The sequence below is a fragment of the Ictidomys tridecemlineatus genome, chromosome 4 (genome assembly GCF_052094955.1).
Source record: "Ictidomys tridecemlineatus isolate mIctTri1 chromosome 4, mIctTri1.hap1, whole genome shotgun sequence".
In the NCBI taxonomy this organism is placed as follows: Eukaryota; Metazoa; Chordata; class Mammalia; order Rodentia; family Sciuridae; genus Ictidomys; species Ictidomys tridecemlineatus.
Genome location: NC_135480.1, coordinates 42,147,132 through 42,174,700, shown reverse-complemented (window position 1 = coordinate 42,174,700; position 27,569 = coordinate 42,147,132). Strand labels below are relative to the sequence as shown.

Sequence of the window (27,569 nt, the reverse complement as noted above, 5' to 3'; positions counted from 1 at the left end):
TACGTCACTGATTCTCATGAAACTGCCCTTTCTTGCTTTCCAACCATCCTCACCTCCAGCACACTTTTAGACACAAGCTTGTCATGCAATTATTGATAATAGCTATTTCTTTCACCCTTGATCATGAACTCTTTGTGGACAGGATCCTCTCATTTGGTTTTCTCTATGCCCAGAACCCACCATACAGCCTTCTGTTCAAGAGTTTAATAAAACTGCTCCCTAACCCTGCATGACCACTGTGGTTCTGCACTCTTTCTCAAGGATTTGATACTATCATTGTAGTTAGTTCTTGTCTTGTTTAAAAATACATAAAATAAACTGCCCTAACAAATGAAGTCTATTAATTTTAAAAATAAATAAAAATGTTTAAAAATTAGGGAAACATCAACACACACACACAAAAAGGAAATTGATAGGTATCTTGAACTTTTCTACTAGACTGTATTTCTTGAATTCTTAACCTTTTTTTTTTTTTTTTTTTCTTGCCTTTCTTTTATAGGTGAAGTCTTGAAAGGAAAGATCACGGTTCATAAGAATAAGAAAGATCCTCGTTCTCTCATTGTGACAGTCACATTGAATAATTCAACTCAAACTTATGGTCTCCAGTGAAAAAAGCTATAAAAAGCACAACTTGCAAGTTTTAGTGTGGGCATAGGAAGCAGATCCTGCCTTCGTGAGACTTCTCAGTAAGGGAGGCAAGAGAAGCTCACGTATCACCCAGGGCAGGGACCTGCTTATCCTCATGGTGCATAGTTACTGTATTCTTAGAAGTCTGCTTAGCCAGATTTAGCCAAATGCAGTCCCTCAGATGGGCCTGTTTTCAGTGATAGTCCTTTTTTGCTTTTAGTAAGTTTCCTACTATAAATTTTAAATTAATATACTAGTTTTTAGATAATGTTTATTAAACTAGTTATACAGGGAAGCACACATTTTATTGCAGGTTTTCTCTGTAAGGAGCAATAGTTTTTAGTTGTATTATTTGAGAATATCAGAATATAATGTTAAAGAACAAGCGTAAGGAACTGAAAGCAAGTATTGGCCTTCTACAAATCAGATTTGAGGATATCATAGTTGACCATCCTATCTCACATGCTGTAGTTCTCATTTTGTAGTTTATTCCTTCTTTGTGAATATTCTTTAGCCATAGACTTCTAGCATTACCCAGGAAATCTAATTTCAAATATATTGATCCTAGGTTTCATAGAAGTTTTTTAAAAATAAGATAAATGTGCTCCTATTTACTAACATTATGTTTTTCAAACTAGATGTGCAAAGGTTATATATGTAACTATTAGTACATTTAAATCTCTGTAAAATTATGTCATTTGCAATTGATTCATTTTGAAATGGAAAATGAAAAATATTCAATAAAATATACAAAACTCTTAGCATTAAAAGATATTTCAGGGTAGTAACACCAAATCAGAAGCATTCTAGACAAAATGAATCTTTTTTAAAAAAAAAAAAATTGGATTTGGGAGAGCAGGGTACTGGAGTTTTAACCCAGGGGTGCTTTATCACTGAGCCATATCTTCAATCCCTTTTATTTGTTTGCTTAATTTGAGACAGTGTCTTACTAAGTTGCTTAGGGCCTCAAACTGGCAATCTTCTTGCCCCAGCCTCCCAAGTCGCTGGGATTACAGGTGTGTGACACCTGCCCAGTTTAAAAAATAGGTATTTTAATAGGAGAAGTGGACCATGTGCCTCACTTAAATTAAATGTCTGGTTCTTTGTCAAAACAAGACATCCTCAGGTGTCTGTGTTCAAACACCAGCTCCAGCTTCTGCTTGCAGTTTGTTATACATTTCAGATGTTTAGAACAGTGCCTGGCACATAAAAAACACTAAATAAATGCTAGGAGTCATTGTACATTCACACCCCTTCAAAGAATATAGCATCAATATTTGATTAGTTTGAGAATTATTAGCTCCATCAGATAATAACTATTGCCTTCATACATGAATGGACAAGAAGATAACAAATATTTAAAATGGTAAGCCTATATCAAAAAGAATTTTTCTTTTGGTTTTTATCAGAAATGTAAATTAGCAGTGGGAAGAAAGCCCCTTTGAAACTAATCTTCCTTCATAAGCATGATTTTCGTTTTCACTGGGTTAAAGCAGCCAGTTTGTTTTTGTCAGGATTCATACCATTACTGAAAATGTGCTGCTGATATCATTTAAAGTACTTTTTGGATTTTGAGCATTTAAAGTACTTTTTGGATTTTGAGCCAGAGTCTCATGTGGCCATTGATGGCCTTGAAATCGGGGGTCACAGGTGCCCACTACCATGTTCAGCTTCTCTTTTAAAGTACTTAAAGATGTTGTCTTAAATGGCTTCCTATACAAATTTGAATAAGTTAGAGTAACCCAATAAGTAAAGATGGAAGATGAATATTTTTTAAGTGCCAAAAAACAAATTTTGTGAGTTTTGTAAATGTATAACTTCCTACTATTTATAAAAAAATATTTCTCAAAAAATTATTTCTCCTTAAAACTTGTTTTCATGGGATTTTTCACCCAATGATTCTTCTCCCAGCCTAGCTACAGTTGGTAGATCTGTTCTTTTCAGTTCGCCTTCCCAGGCTGGGACATTCTAATTTATGTACCTAAGCATTTTATGAGAACATGAGCATCCAAATGTCGCCCTTCAGTTGGAATTTCTGTCATTAAACTGCTGTGAAAAATAAGTACTTCATAGCCCTTGACAATGATAAATACAGTGTCCTTTCAGGCTGTGGGCAGATGAGCATTTATAGATACCAATTTGTTTCTAATAAGAAAATGCATTTTTCTCCTGGTTTCCTTTGTGAAAACTAACATGATTATATTGTAATGTGTGAGGCTCCTCCAAGTGTGGTATATGATAGTCATCTGTATGCAGAACAGTGTGTTCTGAAGAGAGCACTTTGGAAGAAGTGTTGCAAGAAAACAACTCAAGCAGGTGTGCGCATTACACAAAATTGTTCAGTAAATAGCCAGAGCTGCAGTAAGACACACTCCATTTTTTGCCAGGGATCGACCCCAAGGCCTTGCTCATGTGGGCAAGCCCTCTACCACTGAGCTGCACTCCCAGTCCTACAGGACACTGAAAAAAAAAAAAAAAACAGTACAGTAGTTTAATTTTCAAATAAGCCCAAGAGGGTATAGAGAAGAGTAAGGACCTTGCTTCTCCAGAGTGGCCTTCAGCACCCTACTTCTCAAAGTAGAATAACTAAAATGTCTCATGAAGTTACTGATTTGAGATTAGTTCACAGGAGTCTCAGCAACCATGCTTTCAGAGGGAGGAAAAAAGGTAACAGTACTGCTGAGACCATTCCACAAGAGAATAGCTGATATACCACTCCTCTCTGCTGGCCATGCCAGGATTTTTGACAAATTGCTGATCTATAGCATATATCCCAAATGCCCAAGATTCCACTGTTCTCATGTACCAGAATAACAAAAACATGCCAAGTGTGCAGCCTGGTCACAGAGTTTCAGACATACTTCAGTTAGTTGTAAAACTGAAAAGAGCACTTTACAAATTTAATCTATACTTGCTATAGATTAGAACTCTTCCAGAGACACCAATTTATGATGAGAGGCAAGGTCAAATGTTTACTGAAAGTGTGGCAAACTATAGCTGTGGGGCCAGACCCACCCTGTTGCCTGTTCTGGTAAATAAATTTTATTGGAACAGCCACACTTGGTGGTTTACATTTTTTATAGCTGCCTTTGTCCTGCAGAGTTGAATAATGTGACATCCTATGGCCCACAAAGCTGAAAGTATTCCTACCTGGTCATTTAAAGTTTTCCAACTCCTTGCCTATTGCTTGGTTTGTTGAAACTGACCTTTTCACACTTGTAAGGGCAGCAGGTTAGATCAATAATGGTATTTAGAGTACATGTTACCTTTTAGAATTGAGAGGTGATGATAGAGGTAAATTCCAAGTGAAACATTTAAATGAGATTTATAATCTGTAAAGGAAATTTACCTAGAAAAAGTAATGCGTCTATTTTCAGATATAGTGGATCAGAGAAAAGAGTATTTTCTCATATGACTCAACAGTCATGATAAAGGAGATGGACACAGAAAACAGATTACAAGGTTTGGGTTTTTTTTTTTTTTTTAATTTGTCTAATGTGGAGCCATTGAAGATGCCAAAACAACCTAGTTTTAAAAAAAAATACAGGATTTATATACATGAAACTGATGTCTGAATTGTAACGTTTGATTACAAGGAGATTAGCAAAATGAGATGTACCTGATTGACTTAGTGTACAAAGTTCTAACAGGACCAAAAATGTGCAAAAAGGACTTTTCACATATCTGGAATACCAGCAGTCAAGGCTGAGGCAGGAGGATAGCAAGTTTGAAGGCAGCCACAATTTTGTGAGACCTTAAGCAACTTGGTGAGACCTTGTCTCAAAAGGTAGAAAAGCCAGGCCTTTAATGCCAGCCCCTCTGGAGGACAGAGGCAAGAGGATTTCCAGTTCAAAGCCAGCCTCAGCAACTTAACAAGGCACTAAGCAACTCAGTGAGACCCTGTCTCTAAATAAAATACAAAATAGGGCTGGGGATGTGGCTCAGTGGTAGAGCGCTCTTGAGTTCAATCCCTGGTACCAAAAAAAAAAAAAAATGTAGAAAGGTCTGGGGATGTAGCTCAGTAGTAAAGTGTTCTTTGGTTCAATTCCTAGTTAAAAAAAAAAAAAAAAAGTTTCAAAGTTAAAGATAAAACTCCACCCATAGGTTACAAAATAACTAATGATTTATGAGCTTTAAAAAAAACACTGGGGATTGAACTCAGGATTGCTCTACCACTGAGCAACACCCCCAGCCCTCCTTTCTGCTTTCATTTTGAAAGGAGATTTCACAAAGTGGCTGAGGCTGGCCTTGAATTTGTGATCCACCTGCCTCAGCCCCGCCACACCCAGCTTGATTTGTGAGTTTAAAGAAAGGATTTAGCCTCACTGGCTTCTGGGTCTCTAAGAAGTTTGGGGAGTTTGTTTTAGATCAGCGGGTTTTGGCCTCTTATCTTCCCCACCCCATTGTTATCCTAGAGACCATGGCAAGGTGTATAATGAGCCCTTCCCCATCATCAACAAAGCTCTCTTGGCTTGGAGGTTCACCTGTTCTCTAAATTTGAGTGTTTTCTTGCTCTAAAGTTTACCCTAACTTTTCCAAGCAGAATGATGCATAAACAAAGCACTTCTGAAATAATCTTTATAATTCATTTAACCTTTACAATTAAGCTTTCACTTGTTGTCTCCACATCCTTGCTAATGTGAATCAGTTCATGTTCAAAGTGTAGATAAATATACAGAAAAAACTATCAACTGTTCATTGTAATTATTTCAAATGAAAGAAATCAACAATAGTCTAACAGTAAAGGAGGCATTTAAGTAAAGACATAGTCACTTCATGAAAAACTATGCATCTAATAAAGATATCAGTTTCTCATGGCTACCTGGAAAAGCTCACAATAAAAGGGGAAAAAGCAAGAAACTTGGTTGTGCTAATTACAAAAAAGCCTACATATGCTCAAACATTGAAAAAATTTAAATGATGTTTTTCTACTGCCACAGTTTCTGTTGCTAAACTTTAATAAGTTTTAAAATTATTGTCTCAAAAATAAAACAGTAGCTGAAATAGTTTTGGAAATTGTTGACACTAGAAGTGAACCCACCAGGCCACCCCATTAGCTTAGATGGAATATGGAAGCCCCAAGAACTCTACAAATCTCTAGCAGGACTCTCTGGTAGAATTTCCAACCTCAGAACCATAGATTTGGGACTATCAGGACTAATTTCACACTATCCTTTATTGGTATCCATGTCATCCCAAGAAGCCCAGGTCTCCCAGTTCATCCTCCATCTCTAATCTCCATGCAGTTCTGTATATCCCCCTTCTTTATACAAAGTCCCTGGCTGTCTATGGAGGTCATTGCTTCCCTTGGCAGCCCTCTTAAATGACAACTACCCTTAACACACATACCACTCATCCCCCCAGATCTGGATTCAGGGTAGGTGACTTCGTTGCTTTTGGGTGCCCCTCAAACCTTCTCTTTCACCCCCTTAATGTCTTTCATCTCTTCATGAAGACTAACACCGGCATCCCGCTTCCCCCAGGTGTTAGCTGCTAGCACCTCCCATACCAATTTCTCATAGGCGTGACCCTTTATAGCCTCACCTTTTGGTTTATTGACTTCCCTCAAATGATCTTGCTTTCTACTTTATCTCAGCCACACCTACAGCCATCCAATTTTAGAACTGGCCATAACCCCAAACTCCAACTCCTTAGTCATTCTAAGTAGCTACCTTTTCAGTTCACTTCCTTTAGTATGGCAATTCTTAAGATCCCTGAACTCCACCAACACAGAATTCTTTGATTCTTAATACAGTTTCACTGCCCCTTTATGTTTACTTCCCTCCTTGCCCAGCTTAAATTCCAGCACTCCCTTACTTCCCTTTCCTATACATTGGGCTAAACCACCATCCTGCTTTAATTCCAACCGGTGATGGCACCTGTGAGCTCAGTGAGGCTAGAGCAAAACTCTGAACCATGCTGACAGGTTCTCTCCAGTTCATGCTCCCTAATCTCAAGTGGTTCATAGACAACCTGGAAATCAGTCCGTGGTTCCCTGGTTCATTTAGTCTCTGATTCTCTTTCGTGAGCTATTTGATAACTTAAGACCTTCAGGACCTCCCCCTTCCTTATTACTTTCAGCTGAAATCCTTGTTATAAACAGAACCCATCAGGAGGAAGGTCCACAGGTTCACACACTCCCAGCAACATTGTCCCATCATGCCTTCCCACCTGGTGGACTTCAGGACTTTTGGTCAAGGCTGGCCCTGCTCCCTGGGCTTCTTCAGTTTCTCAAAGATGTTGCTTCTGTATTTCCTCCTTCCTCTTTCTCCTTTGTATCATCAGATTTTCTCTCTCTGCTCTTCCCCAGTTAGCATACAATTGGGCTGTCATTTTTCCTATCTTAAAAAAAAAAAAAAAATTCTCCTGACTACATCTCCCCCTCCCTCTTCTGCAATATTTCTAGTTTCCTCTTTCCTTGAATCCCCTCAAAGAGTCTGTTCACTTTTTTCTCTCCTCCCAACATTTGAGCTATATGTTGTATATAATAAAGTGCACAAGCTTTAAGTGAACAGTATGATGATTTGCATACACCCAGGGAACCATCACCCCTGTTATGAGTTAGAACGTTTCCTTCATACCATAAAATTTTCTTGTGCCACTTTGCAGTCAAAACTTATCCCACTCTCCTTCCCAGGTGACCACTAATCTGATTCCTACCAATATAAACCTGTTTTGCCTATTTCAGAACTTCAAATACTGTCTTTGCCCATTTGTGTGACTAATCATGCTGCAGATTGGGCAATCTATAAAGAACAGAAATTGATTTTCTTACAGTTCTGGAGGAAAGGGATATCAAGGTCCCAGCAGGTTCATTTGGGGAGGGCTGTTCCTTTCTTCCATGATGACTCCTGTTTGCTGTATCTTTGAAGGAGAGGATGCCTGTCCCCACAGAGGAAGAAAAGGCTAGAGACCTTAAGTAAGGCTGCATGAGGCTTTTCATAAGGGTTCCATTTATTCCTGAGGAGCAGGCCATGGAGTCTAATCACCTCTTAAAGGCCCACACCTTATTAGCATCACATTGGTCATTAAATTTCCACACCTGAACTTGGGACTCAGACAACTGTAAGTAAAGGGGAGCACACGCTGCACGTTCTTGTTTCTGGCTTCTCGGCTCAGTGCTTTTTGAGATTCACTATATTGTGAATCAGTAGTCCATTCTATTTCTGAATACTATTCCACTTTGTAGATGGCATACTGTTTATTTTTTTCTCCATTCACCTGTTCATGAACAGTTGGGCTGTTTCCAGGTTGCAGCTGTTAAGAATAAAGATGCTGATAACATCCAAGTACAAACCTCCCTTGAGCCTTTGCCTCTGCCACACCTTTCAAACTACTCTCCCGAAGGTCACCAGTCACTTATTCCATGGCCAATTCTCAGCTGTCATTTCACTTGTCTTCTGATGCTGATGTTCATGCTCCTCTTGACACACTGCTTGGGGTTATGGACTGGAAGTTCATGTCCAGCCACCAAAATGAGATGTTGAGATCCTAACTCCCAGTGTGAGGGTAATAGGAGGTGAGGCCTAGGGGTGATTAAACCACGAGGGTAGAGCTCTCACAGATGGGAGTAGTGTCCTTATCTCATCCTCTTTCTGCCAAGTGAGAAGACCATGAAAAGTCGAGTCAAGGGTCTACAACCTGAAAGAGGGCGTCGTTGACCATGCCAGCACTCTGGGCTCAGGCTGTCAGTCTCCAGACCGGAAGAAGGAATTTTCTGTCCTGTATGATGGAGACTCCTGACCTTCCCCACTCTCCTCCCTCCTGGCCACTCTCCAATTCCCTTTAGTGGCTTCCCCTCATCTTCTCATGGTTCAGATGTTCACACCTTAGTCCTGGGACCTCTTCTCTGCCACTCCTTGCTGATTTCATCAGTCTTATTAGCTAGCTAGTGATGACTGCAATCTCCTAGATTCAACTGCCTGTGTGACATGTTTGTGCAGATGTCTAATGAGCATCTCAGACTGAACATATTCAAAGTGCATTCTTCATTCCCCAGACTCTGCTCCTGCTGTCTCCATCTCATTGAATGGAACTCTTTCTTTTAGTAGCTCAGGCTAGAAACATTAAAGTCATCCTTGACCCTCTCACTCCACGTCCAAGCTAATTAGTAAGTCTTATAGGATGCACCTTTGGAATACATCCAGAAACAAAGATTTCTCACTCCCCCTACTGTTGCCACCCTACTCCAGACAACCATTGTCTTTCACTCAGATCTTGGTTCTCAAAATGTGGTTAACAGATTCTTAGTGATTCCCTTGCTGGCAATCCAGAAAAGCAAAACTATTTTGCCATAGTACTAAAACACTCTTTCACAATATTGACATTTGTACCATGGTACAAAAAATAATGGTAAAATTGCTGTTCCCTCCCACAATTAAGGACATCAAACTATACTAATGACCATTGTATATCATCACATGCACTCTTCATCCCCTATAGAGCATTAAAAAACATTAATTTTATTAAATATTGATCCTTACATTTATGTCTTTTAATAGTCTATATAATGCCAACAAGCATTTTTTTGCTGCATACTGAAATAATATCTTTCTCTGGGACAACTGAATTGAGAGCTGAACTAAATACATTTTTTATGGAACATCATTTTCACTTAAAAGAATGACTGCTATTTTTTTAAAAAAAAAAGAAGAATTATGCAAAATTACATATAAGATGGTGTGAGGGGGAAGAAAAAAGAGAGAAACGTGTCACAATAGATTGGATAGCAAGAGATGATGGGAGGGGAGGGGAGGGGAGAGGAGGGGGTGGATAGGAAGGGTAGCAGAATACAATAGATACTATTGCCCTATGTATAAACGTGGCTGTATAACCAATGTGATCCTGCAATCTGTACACGTGGAAAAATAAGATTACGTACCACATTTGAATCAAATGTATGATATGTCAAGATCATTGTAATGTTTTGAGCAACTAATAAAATTTAAAAAAAAAAAGAAGAAGAAGAAAAGAAAAAGAAAGAATGACTGATATAGACAAGCCATGGCAGACATTTTCTGTAACGGAAAAAAGTGAGCTTATCACTTCAAGTAAAATAACTGGTAGTTTATTTGTTAGCTTTCAAGCTAAAATTTGACTTTTGGAAACACATATCCATGACTGTGAGCCTGAGGGTTTCCCGATTTTTAAGGACTTTGAGATTAGTAGTAATAATAACAAATGTGAGTTATTAAATACTGTGTAATAAAATATGTCAACATCCAGAAGATCTGAATAACTCCATGAACTAATAATTTTTTCTCCCAAATGAATGTTATAAATATCCATTCAAGGGCATGAGAAGCCACTGGATTTTATTTTATTTATTATTTTTATTTATTTACATTTTCTAGAGAGTGAAGCCAGGGGCACTCTACACTGAGCTATGTCCTCAGCCCTTTTTATTTTTATTTTTTTTATTTTGAGCCAGAGTCTTTCTAATTTGCTGAGGCTGGCCTTGAGTTTGCAATTCTCCTGCCTCAGCCTCCCCAGTGGCTAGGATCATATAGGTATATGCTTCTGTGCCGAGCTAAATCACTATATTTTAGTATTACAAAGAAAAAGCTTATTGATGTGCTTTAAGAGTCCATACAGTTGACCTTGAGGAAAGTGATGTCTGTCACATTTTGGCTTAATATTGAAGAAGATGCTCTGTATGAGGTCATATATTCTTTGATACACAATAGAAACAGCTTATCCTTCACTGACTGGCTGGAGAAGCAGCTGTGAGACTCTAGCTGCATTCTGTGAAAAGAAAGATTTCTAAAAATGCTGAACACTGCTATTCTTCTCAGCAAATATTTTTGTTTTGAAAAAAAATAGTTATTTTTATAAAAAAGTTATTTCTGTTAATATGAAAGGCTTATTTTAATGCATTAGTAATCATTTTCTGTTTAATTTCTAATATAGTAAATATTAATAAGTGTAACTCACTTAAAAACTCTTTGGGGGTCCTCAATTTTGAAAAATAAAAAGGATCCTGAAATGAAAATTGTTTGAGGACCACTGACCTAGATTATTACAAGACTCTATTTGGTCTTTCTGCTTCCCACCTACCCCACCATACCCCTATCTTGTCTCAATACACCAAAGTCATCCTCTTAAGATAGAAATCAGCCTGTTGTTCCTTTACTCAGACACTTTCATAGGCTTCGCATCTCACTCAGAATAAAAGCTTGAGTCCTGACGTTTGCCTACAAAGCCCTACAGGAGCTCCCTCCCATTACTAACTTTCCCAAACCATGACCCACTACACCCACACACTCCCCCCACCACCATCACCACCCACCCCACCCCCACCCCCGCCCTTGCTAGCTTCTCCTTCTTTTCCTTCCATATAAGTGACAAGCACACTTCTGGCTGAGGCTAGTCCTTCTGCCTAAAGGCTCCTTCCCACAAACAGTTATCCACTCAGAAGCTAGTTTTGTTTTGTTTTGGTACCAGGGATTGAACCCAGGGGCACTTAACCATTGAGCCACATTCCCAGACAGGTCTCATTAAGTTGTTAAGACTGGCCTCGAACTGCCCCCCTATCACTGGGATTACAGGTGTGTGCCACCTCCAACTGAATCTGGTTTCTTGATGCGGTCTTGTCAATGATCAATTTAACATCACAAAACCCATCTCGCACACTCCTCATTGCCTCCCCGCTTCATTTTCCTCACAGCATTTATTGCCATCCAATATATTTTACCAACTTATGTTTTTTATTTTCTTTCTCTCTCCACTAATATACATAGTGCCAAGATGACAAATACTTATTTTATCATCTATACTTAGGCCATCGAATGGTCTGAGCTCACAAACTCTGAGTTTGCATAAGGAGGGTCATTTTGTAGACATTTGAATAGAATTTACTTGCATCCCTGCCTGGCCTAAGTGGACAGGATATGTCCCATTCCTCAGCAAACTGCCTGTTAAATGCAGGCAGGAAACAGTGTTCATAAAAGGAATCCAAGTTACCTTAAAGGGAGAGACTTTTGTGACTCACAGACCAGATTCTGTAAAAATGATTAAGAATCCAAGTAGAACTGCTCATCATGGGACAAGGTGACATAGAGTTGTCATGGCAGTGGGGACTTGAAAGTCTGATGTCATCCTGTTGCCAGTCAAAAGTCAAGAGGTGGACCTGGGTGGGACTCTCTGGAAACTTCCCTGAGACCCCCAATAAAACTGGAGTGTAAGATGCTGTCCCTCTCCTCTCTGAGAGGACCCCTCTCTCCCTTGAGAGTGTTCCCTTTCCCTGTCCCTTCAATAAATCATTCTTGTTCCTCTGAGGACAGGATCTGAAATCTTTCTGACTTGATCACTAGAATCAGGTTTGAAGAGGGGGTTCTCCTGCTACCTCAGTTCCTCAGAAGACCCCAGCTCTGTAACAGTGTTGTACTGGTGAGTGTCTGAAAACTACTTGCACATATAATTAAAGTTTCCTGGAGAAGATTAAAGAGGGTGAGAAGTGTAGCTCAGTGGTAGAGCACTTGCTGGGGTTTCATTTCCAGCACCCCAAAAAATAAAAATTAAAAAAAGATAATTTTTTTTTTTTTGAGACAGGAATGCCCTACGTTGTCTGGGCCGATGTTGAACTCCTAGACTCCACGGATCCTTCACCTCAGGCTTCCTCAGGCTTCCAGGCGTTTGCCAAGGCACCTGGCTCAAGGTCAAACAATGTGTAATTAAAATATTTAATATTATTTTCTTTGCTTGTACATGAATAGGTAAGGAAACAAGGGAAAAGTTCTGAATAACTCAAAACATCTCTTTACACAACACTACCTAAACTAATAATGCTAATAACTAGAAGTAGTTCAGCTAATAAAGAAATCTTGTTTTGATCAGATGATTTTTTTATATTGACCAAGTTTTATAGCAATATCCACAGCAAGGACAAAGAGTGGGGATTTTTAGGTGGTTTTCTCCCCATTTCTGTTCTGCAGGGTTTTGGAAAAAAAAAAAAAGTACATTTTGTGTAACTTCTGGAACATTTTGTCTGAAAACCAACAGCACAGGTCCCCCCTAATTAGGTCACATTACCGTGAATGGAGGGAGTGCCAAGCCTGTCTGTCCTTAGTGTGGATGTCTCTCATGAGCCTCCTGCTGGGAACCCTAATAGGATTTCTTCCCCTTATACCTTCGCTGGCCCTGGCGCCTCTCCCTGTTCTATGGCATTTGGTTTAATGAGACAACTCCTGTGATCCAGGGGTGGGAGCAGGTGGGGGTGGGGTGTGAGGATTCTATCTCTTCCTCAAATAGACAAAGGCATAGCCATATCGAGGGAATTCAAAATTCTGCTCTCAGTTTCCTGCCGTTTTATGTTACCAGTGTTTGATGACATCTTGAATACGCTGAGCCAGGAGATCACAGTAGCCACTCAATCTCAAAAATTGAGCCACAGTGGACAGACTGCATCTCACAGAAGTTCATTTAGCCTTTGAAATGTGGAAAGACAGAAGAAATCAGGTGGGTCGGTTTGCAGGGTGAAGAAAACTGGAGGAGAGAGTAGGAAGCTCTGAAAGTTTTCTTAGGAAGTAGAACTTGAAACATAATCGAGTGTTGCTGAACTAAGCTAACAAAGTACACACTTTTTTTTTTTTTTAATTAGAGCCAGGCATAGTGGCACACACCTGTAATCCCAGTGGCTCGGGAGGCGGAGGCAGGAGGATCACAAGTTCAAGTCCAGCCTCAGCAGTTTAGCAAAGCCCTAAACAACTTGGTGAGAACCTGTCTTAAAATGAAAAATAAAAAAAGAGCTAGGGATGTGGCTTAGTGCACCCCCTCAAGAAGAATTAGAGAAACCAATTACAGAAATATGAATAGTAAGGCATACAGGAATGTTGGGGTAATACAAGTAAACTAAACCCTCTTCCATTAAAAGTGATCATGGATAATGTCTAAAATAGATACATTTTTAAAAGAGAGAGATGAATATATTACTTAGGGGTATAAAAATGACCACAGGAAAAAAGTTTAAATAGAGTGGTTTAACAAATTAAAAGAGGCTGGTTCTGGGAGAGGAGCAGGGTTGAAGAGGATTGAAAAATAGGGAAGGTGTTTTTTAGTTTGTTTGTTTTTTGGTATCAAGGATTGAACTCGGGGACACTCAACCACTGAGCCACATCCTTAGCCCTATTTTGTATTTTTTTTTTTAAAGACATAGTCTCACTGAATTACTGCCTTGCTTTTGCTGAGGCTGGCTTTGAACCGGAGATCCTCCTGCCTCAGCCTCCCAAGCCACTGAGGATTATAGGCATGCACCAATGCACCCAGCTAGAGGATCTTTTTATGATGATGATCTCTTTTCTAGTATTCTTTTATTTTATAACAAGCATATGTATTGCCTAGGGAACAAAACGGAAGCAGTTTAAATTGAACAAAACTAGTTCAGATCTAACCTACCTGGTAGTTGAGACTGCAGAAAGGTGGAGTGGGGTCTTACCGGTGGGACACAGGGTCTTACTGGTGGGACACAGGGTCTGATACAGTATATCAGCTTTTGCTGTTGACCTTGTTGGGGCAAGAATGATGGGCAAGAGGCTTAGAGCCACTGTCCAGATGTTTCATCCTTGCTGAGGAGATTTGGATACAAAAGATCCAAACAAGAGCTCTGCTAAAGAGTATTGCAAAATGGGTTTTTGTTACTGAATTATTTTCAAGTCCTTTGGACGCCTAGAGAAATGGTCCCATCTCTTCTTCACTTGTAAAGGATTATACATACAAAGTAGCTCTGAGGCATGGGGGCCCTTTCTCGGCCTCAGCCCTGTAACAAGTCCTCCTTTAGAAAGGGGAATCTTGATTTTTGTGCTTGCTGCTTATACCAAGTTGGAAGAAAATGATAACTCTTTACAGATTAGCCCAGAATCCTCTTCATTCCTTTCTCTGTTGGCTTTGATCACTTGTTTCCAAGCCCAGATTTTCCCTTCATCTGCAATATGTCCTGGGGATTCTATGTAAAGGACAGGTCCCGGGCACCAGCAATGGAGGTTCTGATGCTGTGGCTGCTGAGTAGCTTTGGGGATCTATAGTGATTCATGTAGCCCTTCCAACAATCTTACGAAATGGAAGAACAAAGTTCAAAGCCAATTCATTTCCCCAAAATCGCACTTATGTTAAGCATCTCTGTGTTCGGTCGGGTGCTGGTAAATGTTTAAGATCCTGTTGTTTCAAAACTTCCCTCCCTTCAAACGAGCCCTTATTGGGTGCCTTTGCCAATTCAGCGGTGAAAATATTCTGTCCTTGTCTGACTTCAAGCTATCCACATGGTATTAGTGAAGAAATTTTTAGGAACACACTAACATTTCAACCACCCTCTCATAAATAACTCTAAGGCCATAGATTATATAGTATACTAAAATCATTAGGAAGTAGGAAATTTTGTTCATTCCTTTAATTTATTCACTCATTTAGTAATTATTATTTCATTGTAAGTTCATAAAATTAAAATTTCAATAATGGCTGAGGTTTAACATTTAGCTTTCCAAAATTCTTAGGGCAAGGCAGCTCCTCCAGCAGGCCTGTGTGCCTGACCATGCAACTCTTTACATCAATGTTCTTTGGAAAAATGGTTCTTACAAACCTTTTCTGAAATGAGGTTTAACATAATTTTATTTATTTACTCACATATGGTACTTGGGATTGAACCCAGGGACACTTTATTTTGAGACAGGGTCTCCCTAAATTGCTGAGGCTGGCCTCAAATTTGCAATCCTCCTGCCTCAGCCTCCTGAGTGGCTAGAATTTTAAGAGTGCCTGGCCTGATTTTAAAGAGTCAAATATGTTTAGAAACTGCTGCATTGTTTGCTCCTTTAAAGTCTACCCTTTTGATTGGCATATGTTAGGCCCTGCCTAAGAAAGGCTCAAGTGAAGATCCTTAATCTCAAAACAATGGTTTTCTTTGTCATGAAATAGTAGCATTCAGCAGCCTATAAGATCAGTGTCCTTTGAGTCCAGTTGGAGGCATGTCCCATACCTATAATCCCAAATAGTCCAGAGGCTGAGGCAGGAGCATGGAAAGTTCAAGGTCAGCCTCATCCACTTAGAGAGACTCTGTCTCAAAAATAAAATTTAAAAAGCTGGAGGCAGGGTGAGCTGGGGTGTAGCACAGGGGCAGAGCGCTTTCCTAGGTCCCATCCCCAGTTATGAGGGCGGGCATTGGAGAGGGGTTTTTTGGGGGGATGGGAGGTGATCCAATTGGGGAAATGCTATGCATTTGGGGAAATTCTAGTAAAGTGAATAAAGGCGCTGACTGGAGCCAGACCACCTGAATTTGAATCCTGACCCTGCTGTTTACTAGCTGTGGATCCTTTCCTGTCTCAGTTTCCTCTAAGCTATAAAATAGAAATAATTTGAACTCAGAGATCCTCCTGCCTAAGCCTCTCAAGCTGCTGGGATTATAGCTGTGTGCCACTGTGCCTGAATCTGTTTATGATGAGGATGATCTCTCCTCTCATATTCTATTTTCTTTTTAATATGGGTGTTGCAAGGATTTCATGAGCCCACGTGTGTGTAAAGTGCTGAAAGCAATTCCAGGCACCTAGAAAGTGCTATGTGAGGATAAGCTATGTTTGCGGTCCTTAGACCACTGAGCCTCTGTCCTAATCTCCAGACTCTCAGGTTTCTCAAGCTGTACCAAAGAGAAAGGGTGGAAAGGAATGGGCTCTTGACACTCCTTCAACATATTTCTCTAACCCTTAGAAGGATTATGAATTTGCTATTTTCTTTCCAGAGCCTGCTGATGGGGACTGTGATTTTGGATGTGCATACATTTAAATAAAATCTCTTTAAATAGAAACCACTTAGGTGTCACTGAGGACTTTTGTCTTGGCATCCAGAATAGCAGTGGTTCTGTGGTAGGCCTCTGCTTTCTGAGTCAGCATGATTGGGAGCTGGTATCATCACCCTTCACAGAAGACTGGTCCAGGTTCTGACCTTCCCTAACCACCTCCTATCCATGGCTTTTTCCCAGCAAAATGAAGGGCACGAAGCCCTCCAATGCCTGCCTTCTGGCCAATCTAGTTAACTGCATTCTGCCTTAGGAGAGGGAGTGGTGGAGAGGCCATGGTACACCAAGTTCCACAAGAGCTGGGGTGAGACAAGCTGGCTGTGACTTCGTTCTACTTCTGTGAAAGTCTGACTTTATTGGAAGGAAGGGTAAGTTTGGCAGAGGGCATGAAGAGACCATTAACAAAAAGAAATATGAATAGAAACACACACACACACACAGTACTGTACTAGGGATTTAACCCAAGTCCTTGTGCATACTAAGCAAGCCCTCTACTGCTGGGCTACATTCCCAGCCCTTTTTATTTCTATTTTTTGAGACAAGGTCTTTCTAAGTTACCTAGGCTGACCTTGAACTTGTAATCCTCCTGTGACAGCCTCCCAAGCAGCCAAGATCATATTTATGCACTACCTGAATACAACTGTAACTGCATCCCATGGATTTTAGTATGAAGAGTTCTTCCCATTTCTTTGAGGATTTTTTTGTTGTTGTTGTTGTTTGTTTGTTTGTTTGTTTTTGTTTTTTGGGTTTGTTTTAGGTGCCTGAGATGGAACATGGCCTCACACACACTAGGCAAGTGTGCTACATCCCCAGCCCTTTTTTGAGTGTTTGTTTGTTTTTCAACAACAAAGGTGTACTGTTGTTGTCAAGCTAAGTGGTTTAAATGTGTAGTTCCAGCTACTTGGGAGGTTGAGGGAGGAGGGCCTCAGGGAAGAGTTCTGAGCTCAGGCAATGGAGATGAGGCTGGGTAACCTAGCAAGACCCCACCTTAAAAAAAATAAAGAAATGGGTATATTGTTAGTTATTACTTGTGTAATAAAAAATAAAGGGAAAAAAAGTCCGGAAAAAAAAAAAAAAAAAAACCAATCCCACAGTGTTAGCTTTTCGAGACACTGACCAAATACTCAACATAAGCAACTTGAAAGATTTCCCTGGGCTCACAGTTTCAAAGGCTTCAGTCCATGGTCTGCTGGTTCAAGGCAGAAGCATCATAGCAGAAGGACATGGTGGAGAAAAACTGCTCGGCTCATGACAGCTGAGGAGGAGTGGGGGAGAGAGAAAGAAGCATACGCCAGTCAGCAGCAGTAAGCAGAACTGCCCAGCTGAGGCGGGCCTGGGTCACCTAACCTCATCAACTTGTATACATGAAATATGTAGATATAAATACAGTCTGTGAGTTTTCTCAAATATTTTTTTAAATTTGTTTTAAGTCACTGAGTTTGGGAGTAATTTGTTATATAGTAGTAAATCATACAACTCATCAATAAAATATATGTAATGCCATACTAAGTGCTGTTATAAATGATATAACCTATGCTTACTAACGTGGAAAGATGCTGTCTATTCAATACTGTTAAGGGGAAAAGTTAAGTTTCATAACACAACCAATCTAGGTATAATTACAATATAAACATACAGATATAAGAAAGGAAGTATTGCATTTTTTTCTGCAAAAATAAGAAATGAGGATCAGGAAATATTTTGTTTTTGCTATAATCTTGTATATTGTTTGATTTTATTCATTCAAAGAGCATCTATCCATTTTATAATTGCAAATATGGCAAAGGCAATGATTATGATATATACTGAGAAAGCAGATTAGTCTTTCTAGCTAAAAAAATAATGTAACTAGAGAGGACAAGAGGATAGTGGGCAGCCTTGAAAGGTGCTAGATAGAGTTCAGGTCTGACGTACAATGAAGCAGATGTAACAATGGTCAACACTGATTAGTGCTTACTGTGAGTGCTCTGCTAAGGGCACTATCTCAGGTGGTCTTCACAGTGACCTTATGCAGCCATAATTTTAACCATCCTTATTTTACAAAAAAAGAAACAGGTTCCGAGAGGATAAATAATTTGCTAGAGATAACATAGCCTGGATTAGAACCCTCTGACCCCAGAGCCCATCTCCTTGCTAGTATACATATTTATCCTCATTGCATGGCTCTGAGGACAAGGAATGACATGGAGGAGTGACAAGGAGACACCAAATATGGAAGCCAAATACTTGACCTCTTACAAGGTGAAGGGCTGTAGATGAAGGTTAGGTAGAAGACATTATAGCAAAGAGGATATGTCACAGAGTCAGCCAGAACCAGAGGTCATGTCCTACCTCTGCCCTCAGTAGCTGAGTAATTGTGCACTGGTTATTCAGACCAACCTAACCCTGGCTTCGTCCTTCCGTGAAAACATGGAAGAGTAAGCACCTCCTTCATAGTTGTGAGAATCACTTCAGGGCTTGGCAAGTAAGCCATTAATTAATGGTTACTAATATTTTAATATAAATGCTCTTTGGAAACTATAAAATGCTCATCAGATACTAATGCAACCTACGAACTAGTGAACTTGATGAGATTGATCAAGGCTGGGGGAGAGATTGCAGTCAGACACTGGGCCTGACCTGAGGGCCCTGATTGGAATCTCGGTGAGAGACCTCGGTGGGAATGCCCCATCAGGCAGAAGAGACATTCCTGTTGAAGAAGCCACAGACCTTGTTGACAGCCGGTATCCGGAGATGAATAAATGTGACAAGTTCAAAAGGTCACCATGGATGACAAGGAATGACCAAGGTTTACAATTTGGAAAAATAATGATGAACCTAATGAAAAATGCTTCATTAACGAGTCATCAGAACTGTGTTGAAGTTGGGGAGAGAAACCTATGAAGGATTTGTTCATTCATTTCTTCCTTCAGAAATATTTACCACCTATGTGGCTGACACTGTGGTATAGTCAAGCAGATTACAGTGTGGTGGTAATGAGGATCTTAGTCAAATGATCACACAAGTAGGTGGAAAATACACCTGTAATAAATGCAAAAAAAAATGTGTAAGGTTATGGAAATAGCAGGAAAGCATTCACTGAGAAAGTCATGAGCTGAGAGTTGAAGGATGAATAGAAACTTAAACACTGTTTAGTATTAGGTTGTTACTTTGCAGATGTGTGGCTCAGCTTTGAGGGGCAATTTATATTTAGCCATGTAAATTAGAGGTTCTCCCACTCAAGCATGCATCTGAATCATAAGAAGGACTTGCTAAAATACGGACTGCTGGACCTCAACTCCAAATAGTCTCATTGGTAAGTCTGAGGTGGCCCAAGAAGGTGTTTCTCTGATAACTTCCAGGTGACCCTGCTGTGACTGTTCTGATGGGCTTGGGGCACATTTTGAGAACTACTGCTCCAAATTAACACAGTACCTCTTGCCAACTAACGGAACTAAACGTGAGCAACTTCTAACAAATGTTTTCCAGGTTGCTCGCCACAAAAATCAATTTCCAAAGTCTTTTGGTTGCAAGGTTTTTTACACGAGGTTAAATGTTAACATTGCATGTTCAACCTTTCAATCCTTAATAAAAAAAATAAAAAAGCAAAGAACACCACTGCAATTGTAGAATCGCCCTGCAGTTAGCTCTGGGTGAACAAATGTCAAAGCTCTGAAAACCACGCTAATGGAATCTTTGAAGGGAAAGATGGGTGCCTGGCCTCCAAGCCTGCAGCAGTGCAGAAGAGACCATTTCATTTCTGCATGCAGGGCTAGACAAGGAACGTGTTAGGAGGACAATGGGCTTGTTTTGAACGAACCTCCAACATATGGCATAGGAATTCTGCTCCTTGGAGGTTGGGAAAAGGGGAAGCTGCTAGCCATCAATTGCTAAGACATTTTAATGCTTTAAAAACCCATTTTTTAAGATTACACAACAAATGCATGAATATATTGCTCTTCTAAACAAATTGAAACAGCACAGACAAGGCTAAGCCTCCCCAACACTAATTCTCTGCGCCTTTCCTCAGAAGTAATTTATGTTGCTAATTTGATGTTGATGTTCCCGGGCTCTCTTCTAACAGTTTCCATGAGAACAGTTGATCATTATTGTTTTGTGTGATGGTATCATACTTTATATATTGTTCTACAGTTTACCTCATTTTTCACACATTGGTGAAAATATTATAGATTTTTCTATGCTGGTATATAATTCCACTACATTCTTCTTAATATTTGCATACAATTGCATAATATAGAGGAACACAGCTTATTGACAGATATTGAAGCTCCTTTTTCCTTCCTAGTTTGTTTTATTTTTTAGTGAAAATAAACATTGCTAACTATTCTTTATCATATGTGCCTTCCTGTAGGCATGTGTGGATGCTCCTACAAGGGACATACGGAGGAAGAGAGCCACCGAGACGTGGCACTGGCATCTTTTACATTTGAACAGATACTGCTGATCTGCCCTCCTACCACCAACCTTGTCACTGCTTCTTTATACATTTGACAATAGTTAGTATTACCAAATATTTACATATTACCAATATAATGGGTGAAAAATAGTATTTCATTTATATTTTGATCTTATTTCCTTATTACTCATAAACCTGAGCACGCTGTGTTTTCAGCATCCACCTGCATCTTCTTTGCTGAGAATTGACTAGCCATCAGCTGCTCACTGCATAATCCAGACGAGTCTTTGTTCTCTGTGTAGTCTTTTCCCCAGATGTTTTATTTTAGCTTCATCAATGGTGTGTTCTATCATTTGAGAGTTTTCAAATTTAGAGATATTCAAATTCACCCACACTTTCCTTTTGAAGGGCTTTGCCCTGTGTGTCTGCTGAGGAGGGTCTTAACTTTCATCTTCAGCTATTCTGGACCCCTTTTTGTGACTTATATTTTAAATAGATGAGTTGCAGAGCCAGACATGATCATATAGATGTTGTAGTCGAATCATTTTGGTTTCCAGGTGGGGAAACTGAGGCAAGGTCGAGGAATGTGATGTGCAGTATTCCTTGAGCCTAGGTTTTCACATTCTGAAGAAGATGATTCTAAATCCTTCCCTGATGCATCCACCATGACTGTAAACAATCACATCCAATCCCTTATGCAGAGGCAGTGTGACTCCACTACCTAGAACTGTATGACCTTAATGAAGCAACGTGCTGATCATCTGCACTGCGGACATCAATAACACATACCACAAAGGGGCATGGTGAGTGTAGATGAAATGATTTCTCTATAAGGACTTAGCATGTAATTTATATCTCAAACTATGAACTACTATTTATTAAAAGCAAGGACAACAAAATATCATTGCTCTTGCTTGTTTCTGAAAAACTTATTCTAAGTTTCCAACAACCTTATAAACACCTGCTTTGGGCACATCTTGTCCCCACCCCACCAAACCCTCCCAGCTCACCTTGTGCTCCAGACACTATAGCAACCAGTTCACCCCAGATATCGGCCGGCTTTGAGCACACACATGTCAGGGCCTTCCTTTGGATCACCCCTCACAACTTTTGCTACTTGTCCCACGCTCTCTCTGACACTCTAGGTAGGACACCTGAGAACCTTCTGGAAGTGTGGAGTGATTGACACCCTTGGGGAGATGACAGATGGAAAACCAAAGCCAATCGATAAGCATGTCTCCTTGTCATTGCTGGGCAGACAGTTCTGAGACTTATGCCATTAGACTCTCAAGGCACTCCCATGACCAACCTAATGACACACCCTTGTATTAATTCTCAGTCTATGTTCGTATCTCCTGGTCCTTCCTTCCTGATCCCCAGGATCATATCCCCAAATATCCCCATCTACCTCCATGCAAACTCTGTGTGTGTGTGTGTGTGTGTGTGTGTGTGTGTGTGTGTGTTAGTCATTGGGGACTGAACCCAAGGTTGCTCTACCACTGAGCTATATCCCTGGCCCTTTTTTTATACTTTTGAGACAGAGTTTCTCTAAGCTGCCCAGGCTGGCCTTGAATTTTCAATCCCCCTGCCTCAGCCTCCCAAATCATTAGGATTACTGGTGTGCACCACCATGTCTGACCGTCCAGGCAAACTTTTATCTCAAGCTCAGCTTTCAGGGAACCCAGCCTGAAACCAGAGTTCATGGATTAGAGGAATTCAGTGGTCACAGTCCTTGTCTTCAACCCGGGGCCTTGGCCTCAGCATCCTAATCTAGCACCCTCCTCATCCCCCATATTTCTGGGAACCCTTAGGGCCAGCTCACCTATCTCCGTGAACCTTCCCATATGTTCTTTGCTCTGGAACCCTTGCTAATGGTCATCATCAGAAGCCACATAAGGTGTTGTCGTATCCCTTCAGCTCTTGTCTATGCCCTTATGAGGGTATGTGCCCCCTCCCTGCAGCCCTGTGGATCTGAGACAGTGCTGCATTCCTGGAACACTCCCTCAAGGAAGCCACACAGCAATGCCAGAGGACACAGGAGGGAGGCGTGGCCCCCTCGGCCCTGTATTGTCACTTGGTCCCTGAAGCAGGCTGCTTGTGTCTCCAGGACTCACACAGTCCCTCATTAAAACAGCTCCCCTGGTCCCTGCCTGTCCTACCTAGGGCTCAGACACAAGTCTGTGGGACCAGGCTAGGGACCGAGAGTGGAACACAGCCCTGGTCTATCATCCCTCGCCCTATGGTTGCCCCTCAACTCCAGCCAAATGGCACTTTTCCGTATTAGGAAACCTAGCACATCCACTTACCACACACATCTGCATTCTAATCTAGACTTTAGCTTGTGCCCTTGGCATACTTGGGAGATAAAAATCGCCCATGAATAAATACTATTAAGGCTGATGTCTGTCCTTCAGAAAGAACCATTTCTGCTGGGACTGAGTCACAATCTGGCCATTTTATTCACCCTCCAGGATGTAGCTCTTATGGCCCCACAGCGTTCCTTGCACCCATCTCCAGACTAGTTGGAAGCTCCCTTGATAATCTAATGGCATCCTATGAAAACTCATAACTTCTATTCTTCCAAATCATAACCATTTATAGCAATGACACCCTCATTAGACTGGCTGAATCTTGAGATCAGTCTGTCCTTACATGTCATTAAATTTTCAGTTCATACCCTGGTCCATTTTAGGCAGTCAGAAAATGTCAATCAAGACAGACAGTGAGACACAGAACTCTTCTGGGAAGTGGAACTATCACTGATGGACTGGCACTCAGCACAGACTGGCTTAAAAGGGCTTGTCCACACAAGGCATCCAAGGATGTGCTTGGTGCTCATACCTGTGGGTAGGATCTAAAAAAGTTGACCTCATAGAAGTAGAGAAGTAGAGAGTAGAATAGCGGTTGCCGGTTGCTGGAGGCTAGAGAGGGTAGTGGGCAGGGAGTTGGTGGATGGATACTAAGTGACAGGAGAAATACAGACTTCTTTAGCATAGCAGGGTGACTACAGTTCATAATAATGTAATATATACTTAAAAATAGCTAGACAATAAGATGTTGAATGTTTTTCCACAAAGAAATGATAAATATAAGAGGTGATAGACATGCTAGTTACCCTGACTTGATCATTACATAGTATACATGTATCAAAACATCAAGTGCCCTATATATTTGTACAATTATGTTATTCAAAAATAAAACTAAATAAGTTCTTATTAAGTGTTATCCATTAGAATATATGCTTCATGACAACAAAGACTTCTTTTGCTTACTGTTATATCTCCCTACCCAGAACCATGTCTGGAACATGAAGGCTCTTGATCAATATTCATTGAATAAATGAATGGAATACAGGTATGTTTCCACCTGTCCTCTCCCAGGAGGGATTAACTGGTTTGATTTTCTACTTTTCGTTTCCCTGCTGTCAGGAAAGAAGAAGGCTTGGAGTTAATCTTCCTCCATCCTCCCAGCAGAACAGGGCACTGTGGCTGCAGTCTTGCAGATATAAACAAGAGCTTTGACATTAAGCAAGCCAAAGAAGCCTGGTGAGCAGCCTTCCAGAGTCACACAGTCCTATACATGGGCTGAGAGCATGTGAAAACATGACCACTGAACTGAAACTGTGGGCCAGAAGAAGGAGGGAACTGCGATATTTTTCTTTTGATTTATTGCTTTGTAAGGAGTTGCCTGTGTAACAAGAGAAGCGTGAAGAAATGGCAGAAACTCACTACGAATCTTGCAATCCTGAAACAGCCAACATTAACATGATCATGCACTTACAGGCACCGCCCTGCGTGTGCACAAATGTGTTATGTTGTGTTCAGATACCAGTGGCAGATAACCAGAAATGAAGGTGACGTAACCATGAGAGAAGCTCATTTCTCTCCAACATAGAAGTCTGGTGGCAAATTCTCCATAGCATCAGCTACCTGGCTCATCTATATTGTTAGAGTATTGCTTGTGGCCTTCACCTCATAGTCCAAAGGATAGTATTTGTGTCTAGTAGAGAGAGGAAGGGACAAAGTGGTGGTAGTGGTGGTGGTGGGGGCAGCCAAAGGAATGCTTGATCTCAAAGACTCTTCCACTTGACACTTCTGCTTACATCCCATTGGCCTGAGCTAAGTTGTAGGGGACTTGGGAAATGTAGTCCTTGTTCTGGAAGCCATGTGCCTAGTGGGAACTTGTTATTACCATGAAAGAAGGAGGAAGAGATATGCAGGAATATCCGGCAATCTCTATCACATTGTTTATGCAATGTTACATAATAGGATCCCTGAAATAGCCTGATGTAGTGATAAAGATTACAAACTCTGGAGATAATTATAGGTTGAAATCTGCCTAAGTCACTTATTCTTCAGTGTCCTTAGCTATAAAACAATGAGTAGAGGTCTGGGGATGTGGTTCAAGCGGTAGCACGCTCACCTGGCATGCGTGCAGCCCGGGTTCGATCCTCAGCACCACATACAAACAAAGATGTTGTGTGCTGAGAGCCATTGCCAAGTAGGAATGACGCATCGTAATCCTTGCCAGCGTACCCCATGTTAAATGGACTTGCCTTGGAAATTTGCTGCGACCTTGCTTGTGTGTTTGAGAAAGGTGACCCTGCTCAATGACCAGGGTGGATCCTGGATTAGGGTGTATCCTGCAGGAAGTATCCCCGTCCTTGGGTTTAGGGCGTGACAATAGGAGTTTTAGGGAAGTTGGAGGTTGAAGATTATTGCTGCTGGGAGTAGGGCGTGCCTGCTGCCTGAGTTCCAGCTGAGTTCTCCTGGAGAGAAAGTATTTAGGACGTGAATTGTGCAGGAGATTGGGATTGCCCCTGAACCTGTGTGGGCAGTGTGAGATTGGGAATAAAGAATTGCTGTTTGAACCTACAAAGCTGTGTGGTGGCTCGTGATTCTGTGCCAAGCCGAGACATTGGCATTTGGCAGTTGTGTCCACCGAAAACTAAAAAATAAAATATTAAAATTCCCTCTCTCTCTCTCCCCCTTCTCTCCAAAAAAAAAAAAAAAAAAAAAAAAAAAAAAAACCAGTGAGTAGAACAGAACAATTCTGTTTCATAGGATGGGTGGTGGAATTGAGTGAACAAGCTAATGTATATAAAAGGGTTTAGTACCTGACAGTTGGCAATAAACTGTCAGTGAAGTGAGCCCTTAGATTTTCAGTGTGTGTGTGTGTGTGTGTGTGTTGTCCAGGGACTGAATCCAGAGCCTCACATGCTAGGAAAGTGATCTACGACCTACATCCTCAGGCCAAATTTTCAGTTTTTTATACCCTCCAATTTAACAAGAATAAGGTTCTCTGTCATCTCCTGAAGCTCTCCTTATATTATTCTTTTGATTGGCTGCATGGGGCTCCACTATGTGGAGACAGCATACTTTCATTAGTCTGCCATCTATCACCAACATACAGTATTTCTAATTTTTTGCCACCAACATAAATTGCTCCTAATTTTTTGCCACTGTCAATAGCCCTTGCATTAACATCATTTTGAACTTGCATGATTAACTTCTTAGGGCAAATTCTTAGATGTAGGAGAGCTGGGTCAATCTTATGCATACTTTACATAAAACAATATATTACCAAATGGGTGAATAGCTAACTTCAGACACTGAAGCATTCCATTTTAACATATTGTTTACATATATATGTTCACATATATATTGAACCAGGGTCTCACACTTGCTGGGCAAGCTGTAAACCACTGAGTGACTTCCCAAGCTCTTTTGAATATCATTTTGAGACAGTCTCACTAAATTGTCCAGTCTGGCCTTGAACTCAATCCTCCTGCCTCAGCCTCCTAAGCTGCTAAGATTGTAGGTGTGCCCCATTGTGCCTGGTTTAACTGATAGTTTTTGAGCATCTACAGTATGCTCCTTGTGCTGTTTGCTATGCAAGGTCCAGAGATGGATAAGATATACCTGCAATTAGGAAGGAAATGACCACCAGGATCTGTGAGGCTGGGCACCTGGGAAGGTCTCTCTGAGGAAGAGCTGAGGGCCAAAACGTATGGAAGAGTTGTAGGAAGGGGAGGTGGGAGGTGAAGAGTGTGTCTAGAGAGAGGGAACATGGTGGGGTAGCAGGGTGTGGTGGCCAAGAGCATGTCTTCTGGAGCCAGAGTATCTAGGTCCAAACCTTGGCTCTGCCATTTATTACATGAGAATGACATCTTTAGGCTTCAGTGGGGACAGAAGTAACAATAGGACTATGGAGAAGACTGAATAGGGAATGCACGAAGTTCCTTGCAGACAGAAAGCACTCTGGGCCCGCTAATATTAATTCTTTCTCCTCCCTGCCACTGCTCAAGAATCTGAGCCTAAGCCTGAAAGTTCACCATTGGCATAAAGTGCCCTCTTCCTTCCCCCACCCAGGGTTTCCTTGCTCAGCATTCAAGGAGTGTCCCTGAACACCTCCAAGGAGACGGTGCGGAGCAATAGCCTTAGGCTCAGGCTCCAAGGAACTGTCTGGTGGCGGGAGATATTTTCAATTAAAAATCCCACACCAAATAAAACCGAGGTGGCTGCAAACCATTCTTTGGGTGTGGAGAAGCACGGGGCAACCTGCGGCAGCCTCTCAGGGGCGTGCAGAGAGGCGTGCCACACCAACCGGAGCCCACGACCTGGGGACCAGGGTGCTGCCGCCAAGTGAGGGGCTGGGGCTGGGGCGGGGGTGATGCTGGCTGGGGAGCAGCCCCCGGGGAAGCACACAGGAGAAAATGAGTGAGGGTAACCGGAGGTGAGAGGGGCACAGCAGCAGGTGTGGAGGTGGTTG

At 41.1% G+C, this 27,569-nt stretch overlaps 1 protein-coding gene and 1 long non-coding RNA gene across 18 annotated transcripts in view; one reads left to right on the top strand and one right to left on the bottom strand.

Moving 5' to 3' along the window:
• The window catches only part of Prmt3 (protein arginine methyltransferase 3), a 149,514-nt gene extending 123,838 nt beyond the window's left edge, over window positions 1-25,676 (top strand). For 3 of the 15 annotated variants that reach the window (XR_013437699.1, XR_013437690.1, XR_013437700.1), the window contains 3 exons: window positions 12,178-12,295; window positions 12,946-21,601; window positions 24,227-25,676. Coding sequence is in view for 4 of the 15 variants with exons in the window: in XM_078046345.1 (XP_077902471.1) it covers window positions 12,178-12,295; window positions 12,946-12,952 (125 nt within the window). In the remaining 11 variants the exon portion in view is untranslated. Of the gene's footprint in view, window positions 1-499; window positions 5,315-12,177; window positions 12,296-12,945; window positions 21,698-24,090 lie in introns of those variants that run through there. The other 12 variants (XM_005335956.5, XM_005335955.5, XM_005335957.5 and 9 more) reach the window with 10 other exon arrangements.
• The window catches only part of LOC144377075 (uncharacterized), a 121,283-nt gene that overhangs the window by 83,881 nt on the left and 9,833 nt on the right, over window positions 1-27,569 (bottom strand). The window lies entirely within an intron of this gene.